The 14,106-nt window shown below is 40.6% G+C and overlaps 2 protein-coding genes across 4 annotated transcripts; one reads left to right on the plus strand and one right to left on the minus strand.

Moving 5' to 3' along the window:
• Positions 1 to 334: 334 nt before the first annotated feature.
• e4f1 (E4F transcription factor 1) lies at positions 335 to 9,833 on the minus strand. Its single transcript, XM_026165086.1, has 15 exons — positions 9,779 to 9,833; positions 7,612 to 7,739; positions 7,229 to 7,359; positions 7,051 to 7,135; positions 6,096 to 6,277; positions 5,870 to 5,990; positions 5,613 to 5,765; positions 5,275 to 5,465; positions 4,109 to 4,348; positions 3,838 to 3,949; positions 2,791 to 3,008; positions 2,512 to 2,710; positions 2,260 to 2,423; positions 1,159 to 1,218; positions 335 to 1,010 (listed from the first exon to the last, which is right to left on the minus strand). Exons 2-15 carry the CDS (start codon positions 7,706 to 7,708, stop codon positions 645 to 647), a joined length of 2,319 nt encoding a protein of 772 aa, XP_026020871.1. The 5' UTR covers positions 7,709 to 7,739; positions 9,779 to 9,833; the 3' UTR covers positions 335 to 644.
• Positions 9,147 to 14,087, plus strand: narfl (nuclear prelamin A recognition factor-like). 3 transcript variants are annotated; one of them, XM_026165103.1, is made up of 11 exons: positions 9,147 to 9,264; positions 10,251 to 10,346; positions 10,431 to 10,574; positions 10,662 to 10,791; positions 10,878 to 11,012; positions 11,551 to 11,669; positions 11,766 to 11,895; positions 11,976 to 12,048; positions 12,172 to 12,309; positions 12,564 to 12,721; positions 13,114 to 14,087. In XM_026165103.1, exons 1-11 carry the CDS (start codon positions 9,199 to 9,201, stop codon positions 13,353 to 13,355), a joined length of 1,431 nt encoding a protein of 476 aa, XP_026020888.1. In that variant the 5' UTR covers positions 9,147 to 9,198; the 3' UTR covers positions 13,356 to 14,087. The 3 variants fall into 3 exon arrangements, with proteins under 3 accessions (XP_026020888.1, XP_026020887.1, XP_026020886.1); XM_026165102.1 differs by lacking the exon at positions 9,147 to 9,264 and adding an exon at positions 9,414 to 9,588; XM_026165101.1 differs by lacking the exon at positions 9,147 to 9,264 and adding an exon at positions 9,813 to 9,858.
• Positions 14,088 to 14,106: the final 19 nt, after the last annotated feature.

Genomic DNA, 14,106 nt, shown 5'->3' on the forward strand with positions numbered 1-14,106 from the left:
AACAACACATTATTTTAGTCAAGCAGCAAAGACACAAAGTAGAAGCATCAGGAGTTTTTCCACTCAGAGAAAACATGACTGGAAAAACCCCCCCAAAAAAACTGAACTATGTAAGAAAATAGCATTTATTTGATGCAAACTCTAGCTAATCTGATATTTTTACATCTATCAAACTTAGAGATTCATTGTGACTGACCAGCTCAGAACAGCCACAGTGTTTTTCACACCTGACCGAGACATGAAGGAAGGAAAAACTGAAATTAAATGATGTCATTTTATGTAAAAAACAGCTATTTTTATTTGCCGTACAAAAACTGCCAAAAACTAGGCAACGACAAATGGCATGTTTCATTTATTTCATCAAAAAACAAACATGCATTTGTGCATGCCTATCATTTTAAGATCCAAAAGTTCCCAAATTAGACAAAACATTTAATGAAGAGAATAATGTTAGTAGATCGACCAACAAAAATGAGCTGTGTGATGAAGCAGTAGTCCTGTGGCACACTTGTGTACCGCATGAATCAAAAACACTTTGGCCTTAGTTTGGGTTTTTTTCACTTGAAGTGCAAATAAACTGTACAGTTACTGGCTACAAAGTCATAATCAAAGCCACAACAGTCTGTAGTTAGCATCCGCTTCGATCATACAACGACTGTTTGAAACTCCACCTCGTCTGGGGAGGTGATGACATATTCCTCTTGCTGCTGCACCACTTGTACTCCTTCTTCCAATGTTTCCTCCGTGGTAACCATAGTAACAGTTCCCTCCGCTGTACCTGCCCTGGCCAGCAGTCTGCCATCACTGATGGCGGAGGCCAGCGTCATGGCCACCTGCTCGGTGAGGCTCTCGGGCGTGGCGATGGTGATGGTATCGCCGCAGTCAGAGATGGACAGGCCTTCCTCGTTCTCGGCCACATTTCGCACAATGATCTGGTGGCTGCTTGCGCCACCCGCACTCTGCGATTGGCTGACGAGTCTCTGCACCACCTTCACGATGTGGTTTCCCATCTGGGAGGGACAGAGTTTGATGGCTTTTTTGTTTCATTTTGTTTTTTTAAAACACTATATGGGTTCAACTTGAATTTTAGCAAATAATGAGATTCACATATTCTGCAAAATGCTCCAACACACGTTCATATAATCCTTGTGAACCAACCTCATTTTGGCTGTCTTCAATGACCGTCACTTCTTGCTGCACTTCCTCCTCCGTTTGTGTCTGAATGATGGAAAACAACAAAGCAAATTAATAATCAGGATTTTTGTGTTTATTTAGACACTGTGGATGCATGCAAACAAATCCTTTGAGTGGACTGCAAATGGACTTAAGGTATCTAACAGGACCACACAACGTCCTTCTCCAGAGTACAAGTCTAATTGGCCCTGATTTAGAGTGCACACAGTTGCTTTTAATCTACTGGCTGCTTTGAAATCCACCTACATTACAATTCCTGACAAAGTCATATCTGTTGCACATTTTATTATGTACTTCCAGTTCCTGCTCTCCCTATTTCAATCTTCCCACATATGGACACAAGAACAGGAGGTCCCCAAGTCCACAAAATCATAGGCCAAATATATGCGTTCATGAATTCTTACAAATGCTTCACAGCCTTAAGGCAGCTTGTACAGAAAAAAAAAATGCTTCAAACAGTGCTCAACAAAAGCCATATTTGTTTTTGCTGGTTTTCAAACTAAATTTCTCTGGTATGAATGGAAAATGCTCAAAGTACTAATTTGGTTTAAAAAAAACTTTTGATTTTTTGTTTAAAAAGATAAAAGGAGTTTTCCTTTTGAAATTCAGACCTTTACAAACTGCCTTAGTTCTGACTTTCCACTGAATACAAAATTGCTCTTCAAGTATTTCAACCCCATTCCAGTCATTCTGCAGTAACACTTCTCTTTAAAACTAATGAAATATCACATACAACATTTTGCTGTGGTTCGGAAATCTCGTAATCTAGGCCCTAAACTTGGCAAAGGAAATTGTTTGGCTGTAATCAGCGACCCAATCAGTTCGCTGCAGATATAATCATTTAGTACAACTTGAAGAGTGAAATTACACACTTCAGCTTGCACTTTAGTCGCTGATCTAAAAGAGAGAATAGCACCTGCTGTGACTGAACTCTGGACAGATTTGGCAACATGCTCCAAACTTTGAACCCCCCCTCACAGCAACTGTTTAACAGCTTTGTTTTTTTCTGCCCATCTAATAACTGTTATGCAAAGACTATGTTTTCTGTTAACCTGTAGTGCTAACCTTGATTATATACTCTTGTGTGTCTGCCACCACTGAGGAGAACTCCACCAACACAGCGTTAGGATCGTCTGAGATGATGGCTGTTGCATCGGGACTGTCCAGTGTTGTCTGTCCTTCTGTTAAAACAACCTGCTGCTCACAGGCGTCATCCTTATGGCAGCCGCCTGGTATAAATACAGGTTGTGTTAACTGGGCTGTTTGCATCTGTGCTGCCAGTACATAAGTCAGTTAGGCTTTGTGTGTCGTCCTGACCTTTAGCGCGCATGTGCCGATTGAGAGTCCCGTGCTCAGCAAAGCCCCGTGCACACTTTGGGCACTTGAAAGGCTTCTCGCCGGTGTGATGGCGGATGTGTCGTACCAGAGAGCCTTTCTCTCTGAAGCCCCTCGAGCAAAACTGACACACATACGGTCTTACATCACCATGAGTCCGCTGGTGCACTTGCAAGGCATTCTGAGAAAGAGAAGAAAATCTGTTAGACTGGAGTGAAATCCCCCATGCCATTAGTTCAAGAATTTTTTTTAATGAATTACCTTGGTTTTGTATGCCTTGTTGCATCTGGTACAGTGGTAAGGTCTGTCATCTGAGTGTGCCCTCATGTGTTCCCGTACATGGCCGATGGTTTTGTAGAGCTTGCCACACTCGCCGCACTTGTATCTCCTCTCGTTGACATGGACTTCCATGTGTTTCTTCAGCAGGTAACCAGTTAGAAACTCTTTATGGCACAGTGTACACTTGAAGGGCTTATAACCTGCATAAAGAGGAAGGGAAACACAAGAACAAAACATCTTTTACCACAAGTGGCACCTATAAAGCAAGAAGGTCAGAACTGAGACAACAAAAGACTGAATCCAGCACACTTGGCATGACTTTGTAGAGTGTAAATAACGATAGAGAAATCAGCGGCGACTTTCTGTATTTCTCTGTATTTGGCAACAGGAACAACTATGTTGGAAGTTGGTAAGACCGAGTCACACGATGAGAGTTAATTTCAAAACAAAAAAAACAAACAAACAAACAAACAAAAAAACATGACAAGGACGAGGGAGGTCTCTGGTGACTAAAAAATCTCATTAACCCTAATAAAAAAAAATTACAGGTTAAATAAAATTACGAAAGTATAGCTAACAAAGTTGAGCAAGCAACCAAAAGACGTGTGAATGACAGAGTGGACTCCAAGTCATTCGCAACATTTTGCTCTCCTCACTTTCCCCATCTACTCTACTGCCCTGTGAAAATAAAGGCCTAATAATTAAAACATAAATAAATTACTTATTTATCTATATTTTTTTAAACAAAATCCTGGCACCAGTATAATGGGTGTGGTTAAATGTAGCAAGAATATTCAGCATATATTTAAGAGCCACTGGAAAGTGACAAACAATCTTTAATAATGAAGTCGTATTTTTAGCTAACGTTAGCAGTGCTAGAGTCAGCAACCTTCAGTCCTTGCTGTTTAACATCCACACGCCCATGAAGAATGTGATTCCTGTAGTCAAGTGGTTTCATACCAGTTTACTCTGACACAGCCTCCATACAACCATTAATTGATGAAGTCGCAGTGCTGGGTAGAGACTTACCTAAATGGCCCTTAACATGAAAGCGGAAATAATTCAATCCCTTGAAGGAGCGGTTACAGTGTGGACAAGTGTGCAGTTTTGATGATGTCCGATCACCACTGTCACCCGTTTCCTACAAAACAAAAACCACAGAAAACTTAAAATGCACCAGAAAGAAAATACAACAGTGTCTCGTGATGAAAAACCTTGACTTTTAACAAAATAACGAAGCGTACCATTTCCTGGTCTGGTGAATGTATATGCTGTGTCAATTCACACTCCCAGTACTTACCTCCTCCATCTCCACAAACTCCTCTTTAACTTGGATCTCAATGACGCCTCCGTCGGCTTCAGGGTGCTCCGAAACAACTTTATTTATCTCCTCAGTTGCATGTGGGGTCTCTGTCTCTTCAACTACAGTCTCCTCTGTCCCCAGTGCAATGCCAGAGTTGATGATGGCCTGACAGATGAGATTGTCACCTGCTGCTGCAGCAGCCGCCAGAGCTTCTGCCTGAGACTGCTCCACCACCACCTGACATGAGAGAGACCGACAGCACAGACAAGGAAAGAATGACAGGCTTTAAACTAGAGAGCATGAGTCATAACACAATCTGTGCTAATTTCATTAGACTATCCTGCAGCTGACTGTTGCCTCTCACCAGTCACTGCAGCCCGGAGAGTAGCTGGTGAGCATTTTGTAGACAAGTCTGTCTCTTACATGCAAACTAAAGGCGATGGCAGCGATATGCTAGCAACCAAATAATCACAAAGAGGTTTCTGCCAACTGATCGAGGAATACACAATGTTTTCCCCAGGGAGAGATGAGTCGCTATGAGAAAACCAGTGTCACTGACTGGTCTCTAGGCTTGTGTGACTGGGGCTTTAGCAATGATTTTCCCAGCAATTGTCATCAAGCTGCAGCCACCACATGCAACCGGTCAGTGAACTTATTTTTCCCCTCATGACCTGCGGTTGCCAGATGGTCACTGACCTGTGTGACTCAGGCCTTATTCACTTAATCCTACATTTTCACCTTGCTTGTTACATCCCAGTTAATGTCACATGGTTACCAGTCACACATCTGCAAAACCTCAATAGTACCACCACTGCCAACTAGTGTATCTGCAGTGTAATTACAGAGGGGTGCAGATATTGAAAAGCATGTTAGATATAAGTGGGATAAACTGATTTCATTTTTACAGGAAAGCTCTCTGTAGTAAGCTGGAGCACTGTGAGAAATGTTACATTTGAACAAATAGAAAACTACATCAAAGAAAAGTTCCAGAAATTATGAATGCTGGCAATCATAAAAAAAATTCTGTGTAACTCTACTTTAAACTGCCTCAAAAGAATCTCGTGCAAAAATGCACCAAATAACTTTAAAGGAGAGGATTCAGTATGTCTTATGTGTGCATTTTAGCAAGAGTTTAAAAATAGTGTTTGAATCTTCATCCTAACCTGTTGCTCCTGTGTAGTTCCATCAACCTCCATTGTAAAGTGGACCTGATGGAGAACCTCTTGGGAACCAGACTCTACCACACTGACCACAGCAGTCTCAGCCTCCACCATTTCCTGCTCCACCGGCTGCTGCTCCTCCACAACTACAACCTCTTGCTGGGCAGCCACTGCAGCTTGATCAGCGTCGATTCCTGAACAAATCGCAAAGAATCAGCAAATCTTCAAACTGAGGCATAATACACTATAAATTAAACTGACTATACATCCATAAAGACGACTTGTTAGTTTTTAGCTAGTTTCTTAAGAACAAATACACAAAGACAGGAGCTAAATCCAACCTTTCTGCACTCCATCCTTGCTGACCAGGATTTCCTTGTACTGAACAAAGCGGATCTTTTCTGTGCATGGTGTGAGAGCTTTGAGGTGTCTGGTGAGAGCACCGGATTCTCTGAAGGCCTGGCCACACAGGGTACATCGATACGGCCGCTCATCTGCAAGAGAAAAGATGTCATTTAAAATGTAGTTAGGTCATTTTCTCGAGATGACGTCGGATTAAATAAATAGGTCTCGTGTGACGTCGGTTTTCTCGTCGTACCGGTGTGGCGACGGTTGTGACGAATCAGGGAACCTTTTGTTCGAAACGACGTCCCACATAGGTCACATGAGAAGTTTTTCTGGTCACTGTGAGTTTTCATGTGCGTTCTCAAGATATTGGTCTGAGAAGAAGAAAAAATGAATAAATCACACAGGCCAAATTAGCAACATAAACTCCTAATAACCATTGTGTTTACATTTTCCAATTAAAATAAATGCAAACTCACAGTTTTAAATGTTTTTTTACAAAGGTGGCAAATGTAACGTCCCTCTGTGTTGACTTTATACATGAGCTTGTCACTGTCACCACTGTCAGATACGACTCCTTCTGTTTCATCTGACTGGTCAGACACTTTAAGGGAAGCAGTTTTCTTCCTGCGCCCTCGACCTAACTGAGTGTCGCTTACATCTGTGAGGAGGAAAAAGAAAAAAAAGCCAAAGTAATAATTCAATCTGAAATCTAATAAAAAGCTTAAAACAATGTTAACTTGAGCTGAAGAGACTTGTCACTAACATACTGAACATTGTCTCATCTCAGCCTCTTAGGATTTAGATTAATGCTGGGATTAAACACACATTGAGAAAAATACAATGTGGGAAATGCAGGTAAATACAAGCCAAATTCAAAAAGATGGGTCATTGTGTAAACTGTAAATATAAACAGAATCCATTTCTAAATCTCATAAACCCTTAATTTATTCACAATAGAACACAAAAAAAAACATTAAATGTTTAAACTGATACCAGGCACGATTATCTCATCAAAATTACTGTATCACGGCTTCTCGGGGCCAAAGCTCATTTAAAATGGATTTGAGGCAAAGTGAAAAACAGATCTGCGGTCAAATAAAGTCAAAATCTGAAATTCTTTTTGGAAAAGATGGATGCAGTGTCCTCTGGATTAAAGACAGAGAGACATGGGATTGTCGTCTGCGCTAAGGTCAAAAGCCTGCATCTCTGATGTTATGAGTGTGCACTAATATTTATGTAATTACAAGCTTGGGCATCTGGAAAGGCATCATTAATGCTTTTTCGTAAAATATGGGTTTAAGAGGTTTGAAAATCATTAAATTCTGTTTATTTATATTTACAAAGGATCCATTTTTAAAATTTGTATTATGAGGTCTATCATTGCATTAGCTAAACGGCTAACAGGGGAATAGATTTTGCTGCTTGACTCACCGTCGGTAGTCTTCACTGCCTCTGCTGAAGATGCTCCTTCAGCCGTTTTCGCCTCTGAAGAAGAAATTCCATTGACCGCAGCAACCTGTGAAAATTTTACAGCATTCAACCTGATGTGACTCAGTAAAAACCCTCCGATTTTAGAGTGTTCCCCGAAAACACACATCACATCTTATACCTCTGGGCTGCCATCGAGGCTGCTGGCGTCCCGTGCCTCCACACGTTTGCAGTGGTGTAACTTGTGCTGGATGAAAGCCTCCAATGTGGAAAACTCGGACTGACAGCGTCCGCACTTGTGTACATCTTCATCTAAAAAGCACAGAAACAAGCCCTTACAATGTGCGGCAACCTCACCTGTTTTTGCAGTAAGCCATCACCTGTCTGCTGTAAAGTTTTCCCAAATACTGGCTGGACTTCTAACGTGGACAACGCTGAGGCGAGGTCGCAAACAAGCTAATCTTGCTAACGGCAGTTAGCAACATTTGAAGATGAAGGAAGTTGGGCCCAAACACAATAATCAATAAACAGTTCAGATCTGCTTTAGCTGCTATGAGGACTCACCTTCGTCTCCCAGCGTGGTTTGAATGGTGATCGTCTCATTGCCGTTCTTCGTTTGCTCCCGCTCACTTTCTGCCGTATGATTATTTTCCACACTCATGTCGTTTCAATCCTCCGTCTCTGTCGCAACGCTGCAAAAGGGAGGAAAACATGGCGGATTTACGACCCCGTAGTCATAACAACAAAGAGCGCGTGCGTATGTCTTCTCGCGGACAGAAAGGCGAAAATTCATTATGTTGAAAATGCATGTTTACATACACATAATACAGGCAGCTCTCATTCAGCTCAGTACATTTAATATAAGATTTATTAGGAAAGAATATACAATATTTCTATTTCTATTTTTCCTTCATATATGCGCAGTTGAAATGACGTGTGACGGGTAAATAATATATAGAGACATTTCTAGAAGAAAACAAACTATAAATGGCGCTCGCTGTATACATGTATGTCTTTACAAACCACTGGGAAATCCCACAAACCGGTGGCAATAATACATGTGAGGAGTGCTCCTTTGCACCCACACTCTTAAACGAGTTAATCCCAAATGAGTTAAACTTAAAGGAGTGAGGAAAACAACGGTTTCTGTTATGCTCCAGTTGGTATTTTTCCTGGTATGGTTAGAGCTAACTGCTGAGTGAAAGGTAACTTTAAATCACTTCTAAGTTGTAATACTTATCTTCTTCTTCTTCTTCTTCTTTAATGCCAGAGCTAAATCGACATTTTAAATCATCCTCTCAAAATTTCAGATTATTATGTTAGAATGTCAGTTTACTGAGTATCTTGAAAATGTATGATACATAACATATGGACAGGAAACAAAAATTTTCAGCACTGCTCCCACTGCTGAAGAAAACTGTTTTTTGCTATTTGTAAGACAAACTTTAGATATATTGAAAAATTTGAAATTTCATAAATAACTCGAAATTTTAAGATACTTAGTAAGTGGAAATATGTAACTTGAAAGTTTGAGATAATAACTCAAGATTTCGACCCAGCTCTGCCTTACTTTTTTTTTTTTTTTACTGTGGCAGAAATAAATTTCCACATCCATGTAACAAGTGTGTAGTCTAGGTTCATGCTGGCTGTAGTTGCTCACATCGAACCTTGATAATGGCCCATGGCATTGCACTTAATGCAAGGGAGACTTCTTCAAGAGGTCTAATTTTATGAACTTACATTTGTATTGATTTAAATGGAGAAGGAACAAACTCTTGTCCCTGCTTCACATCGCCTGTTTCAATGCTTCGTTGCCTTATGTTACAGTCATTTCATATTTACACAGAGACCTTTATGAGTCATGAGTGGCAACACTAAGCAGTACAAAAATAAGACTTTGGCAAATGTACTGGTGATCTTTTACCCTTAAATGACCTTGCAGTGGGGGGGTCATTTAAGGGTCAAGTGGTTTTACGCTTTAAAGAAAACATTCGTAGAAAAAAGATAATTGTGGGTATCAGTGTTTTGGCTTCGTAAAACAATATAATTTATGTATTTATTGACATAGGTATACAGTTGACATTTCTAAGGTTTGTGTCTGTGTTTCTCCCTGCTATTCGCGACATACGAGTAAACTTTACGGCAGTAAATATGGCTTCTCATTTCAGCGGTGTGCTGCAGCTGACAGACCTCGATGATTTTATAACTCCTTCTCAGGCAGGTTTTGTAACACTCGTGTAACATCTTATAATATCATATGTACTTTTGTGGGACATCGCTAACGAGTGATTAGCTTCACGTGTATGTATAAAAAAATAATACTAATTGAAGAAAACCTACCCAAGTCGCTAGCATATCTAACCGTAACTGTTCTTATCTGTTGTGAGTTGACATAGAGTAGTTTTCGAACAAAGTTCGCCATATTACGATATTTATAAATTGGAGTAATTTTGTCTCAGTTTGTAAAATCCGTGAACTTTAAAGTGACGAGACGGATGTTGCGCAGTTAGCTTACTGCTAGTTATAGCGATCATGACGCAAGTATGACGAACTGCTGGAAACAAGTCTTTTAAAAAGAGCTTATCGCGCTCGCTAGCAATGGTTTTGTGTTTTATGTCCTATCATATACTTTTTCCTGTGTTGTTTTAGTTTTCTTTGGTGCCTCTGGGCGTTGTCATAAATTGTTTTCTATTGTACATGAATGGAAAGGCGGTTGATCGAGATGACATACCTATGGAGGAATGAAATGCCTAGTGAACCTTTTAACCAGATTAAGCTGATGAGCCACACCATGAAGATATGAGAAAAAAGGTGTGGAAGTTAGGTTAAGAAGACCTAAGGTGAAGGTGACCAATCAGTGAGCAGCAGTATGTGTTTCAGTATGTTGCTCCGAGAAGGAGCAATGTTTGCTTTGAGAGTGTTGATAGAGAAGGTCTGAAGGTGTTGCACTGTGTCTTTGTGGAACCAGAGAAAGCAGGAATGGGGAGAAGAGGTAGACCTTAGTGAGATTCATGGATGTAGTGAAAAAGGACATGCAGAGAGTTGGTGTGACAGGAGGGGATACTAGGGCCAGGTGGTGGAAGATGATCCACCGTGGCAAACCCCAAAATTGAGAACAATAAAAGAATTAAAAGAACATTGTATGTGGATTTAGCATTTAAAAAATTGCTAATTTATTTTTTCTTGTTGACTTTTTTCTGCAGGAGTGTGTTAAGCCTGTCAAAGTAGAGAAGAAACAAGGTAAATCTGTGGCCAAAATACAGATAGAAGATGATGGCAGTTATGTACAAGTCAACAAGGTGGGTTTAAAGGCTTGAGTTTGAGTTGTTGAATTTCAGGTATTGCACCGCCCCATATTTTGAGTTCATCAAATGTGTTTTTAGGATGGTGGGAAGCAGAAGTTGGAGAAAGCAAAGATCACACTGAACGACTGTTTGGCCTGCAGTGGCTGTATCACCTCAGCTGAGAGTGTCCTCATCACACAGCAAAGCCATGAAGAGCTCTTCAAAGTGCTCCGTAGGAACAAGGTAGAGTTACGTCGTCTGAATGCTACTTACATGAGACTAATAATTTAGCCTGGCATCATTTTCACCTGTGAATCATTTCAACTTCAGGCCAATGAGACAGAGCAAAAGATTGTGGTGGTGTCAGTGTCACCACAGGCCAGAGCCTCCCTGGCAGCACATTATAACCTGAGCAGTAGTGAGGCAGGCAGGAGGCTTACCTCGTTCTTCAAAGACCTTGGTGAGTGTAAATATGCATTCAAACAATGGGCTTATTTAGGTTGACATAGTCACCTCTGAAAATTGTTGTTGTTACTGTTGTTGCAGGAGTTCATCATGTGTTTGATACCAGCTTCAGTCGGACCTTTAGTCTGCTGGAAAGTCAGAGAGAGTTTGTGGAGCGTTTCCAAAGGAAGGAACAGGATAGTAAGGCCCTGCCCATGCTAACGTCAGCCTGTCCAGGTATTCCACCAGAAACACTCAGGAGCACAAAGTAAAATTAGTGATGTTGGAGGGTCCTGCCTTTTTCACGTCATCCTTGTTTGTCTTTCATCGTTTACTGTCCTTGTGTAAAAAAATAAATAAATAAATAAATGTTCCACTCTCACAAAGAAAGAATGTTTAAAATTTTATTAGGTACTTGGTATATTTATTGATTTGATCAAAGGTTAAATTAACAGAAGTCAGTCCTCCAGTGTCAAATAATATCTAGTAATCCAGTATGCAGTTGGGTTAGTTAACAGTGATGGGCCACATAACTGACATAATACTGTGTAGAAGTCTTGGGCCACCCTTCATTTCTTTATATTTTGCTAGAAAAATGGTGGAAATAGATGGAGTGATTTATTGAAATGTGCAAAATGAAACTGAAATAGAGTAGATAATGGGTACACAGAGTTTGTACAATTCTAACAAGCTTGAAAGTCAATAATTAGTCTGACCAACTTTATTCTTCAACCCAGCCTGGACTGTCTTAGGCAAGTGTCTCTCTTTGGTTCAGGGTGGATCTGTTATGCAGAGAAGACTCACGGGGAGTATATTCTTCCATTTATTAGTACCACTCGCTCCCCCCAGCAGATGATGGGATCTTTGGTCAAAAGCTATTTTGCTGAACGACAGGTGAGCTTTGTATTTGTTGAGGAGTGGTGTAAATATACACAGTTCAAAAGTCTCAAAAAGAGAGGCTGCTGAAATGTGTGTTCCATGTATTTTTAGAAGCTGAGTCCACAGCAGATCTACCATGTGGCAGTAATGCCTTGCTTTGACAAGAAACTTGAGGCTTCACGGTCAGACTTCTACATGCCCAACGCTGAGACCCGTGAAGTGGATTGTGTCATCACGTCTGGTACAGTGATTACTCCTATAGTGGTCTTTGTGCGTATGGACTCGCATTATCGTCGGTCTTATTTTTCCTATCTATTAAAGGGGAGGTTCTGAAAATGCTGGAGGAGGAAAATGTGTCCCTTAATGATCTGGAGTCTGCTGCCCCAGATACAATGTACGTTCTTTTTCATTTTGCTTTTTTTTTTTAAAAATTTGATAATTCACTCACATAAAGTAATTATACAATTCCACCTGCATAGCTAGACTCATTCCCTGTTCATTTATTTTTTTATCACAGGTTCAGCAGTTTCTGTGGAGATGAGTTCCTGAGTCATGCTGGGAGTGGATCAGGAGGTTACCTGCATCACGTTTTTACACATGCTGCCAAGCACCTTTTCGGAGAGGAGGTGAAGAATCTTACCTACAAGACCCTCAGGTGAGCATGTCGCCTCTTCTTAAAGCAGCAGAAGCGCTTCACGGTGGTGTGATGTGTCCTGGAACAGCCAAGCTCGAAACCAAATATAAATGAGGACACATTCTGTGCTCGTGATGCACATTCACAGTAGCTAGATCATCTCAAAGTAACACTACTCATGAGACTGATTATGCCACTCCACCATGTCAGGGGAATGTTCAGTTTCTGTTGATTTATATGATGCAAGAACCCGACACAATCACTCTTTGCCACAGGAATAAAGACTTCCAGGAGGTAAGTCTAGAGAAAGATGGCGTTGTCCTGCTGTGCTTTGCCTCAGCCTACGGCTTCCGCAACATTCAGAACCTGGTGCAAAAACTCAAGAGGGGAAAATCGCCTTACCACTTTGTTGAAGTTATGGCCTGCCCATCAGGTGAGGTGAAAAATGCAGATGTTCAACTTTCCAGATACCTTTTTTTTTTTTTTTTTTTTTTTTTCATGTGAGCCATTGAACTTTTGACCTATTAGAATAGGAGGTTACCCACATAAGGGACTGAATTGTTACCTCAGCACTATCATTTTTACATGCAAATTAGCCACGCTAAGCGATAAGCTGGTCCGAATGTTTTAAAAATGGCATTGCTACATACAAATGGACATGAAATTATAAGATGCAGCATTTAGTCACATCTGTGAAGTGAATAGTACAACATGCATGCATTACATCGTCAGGGGAATAACCAACAAACAAACTCCACAATAGTCACATCAGCTTGCCGTTTGTTATTTAATGTTTATCTATGTTTGTCTTTACCTCTTGTTCAGGATGCCTGAATGGCGGCGGGCAGGTGAAGCCCTCGACTGGCCAAAACCAAAAGGAGTTGCTCCAGAAAGTTGAGGATCTCTACAAAGCAGAGCGCCCCCTGTTGCCAGAAGATGACGCTCGCGTAGCTGAATTGTACCAGTCCTGGCTCAACAGTGTAGGAGATGAAAGAGCCAAAGAGCTGTTACACACACAATACCACACTGTGGAAAAAATGACCAATGGTCTCGCTATGAAGTGGTGATACATGTTTTTTGTTGTCCAGCAGAGTGTTTCTGCAGAGTTTTATTTTGCACAAATTTTGGACAGGCTGTGTCTACAGATCGTCCAAATATATAATATTTGTTTGCTAATACCTCTTTGTAAAACACTTTCCTCACCTAAAAGCTTTATGGCAGAGGGGTATACAATGAAGGAAGACCAACACAGTCAGGCTGTCTCTTCCTTAGCTGCCTTGACAAAACCTAAAACCAGAGTCGGCGATAATGGAGGTGGTTATCAAGTTTCTCTGTTAAACTGGCATTTCTGCTTCAGGTTCTATGTACACTCACATTAAAAAATGAGCATTTCACACATCACACGACGACTCTTGCACACAAAATGATCCCTATGAGTGTCATCCAATTCTAATCAGAGATGATGCTTTACAGCTGAGCTTCATTTGTGATGTTACTAAGATACGGCTTAATAACGTGCACATATGTAAGGTATTCCACCAGCAGAGAATCTGTATTGCATTTAAAGATGAAAATGTGCCATTTAACCTGCTTTGAACAGGTTCAGCAAAAGTCATCGCAGTGATTTAGCCACTGGGCCACCTTTGTGCTGCTGAAAACTTTGGTATAAAGTTGACACAGCCAACAAGCTCATATATTCTTAGTAAATATGTGAAAACCTGTTAAAATGTAAGCAAAATGTATTCATTGATTTGATCGTTACATGTGTGTACACATTTTGAAAATAAACATTAATTATAGCTGTGTGTTTTATAAGTT

Source organism: Astatotilapia calliptera, chromosome 4 (genome assembly GCF_900246225.1).
Source record: "Astatotilapia calliptera chromosome 4, fAstCal1.2, whole genome shotgun sequence".
Taxonomy (NCBI): domain Eukaryota; kingdom Metazoa; phylum Chordata; class Actinopteri; order Cichliformes; family Cichlidae; genus Astatotilapia; species Astatotilapia calliptera.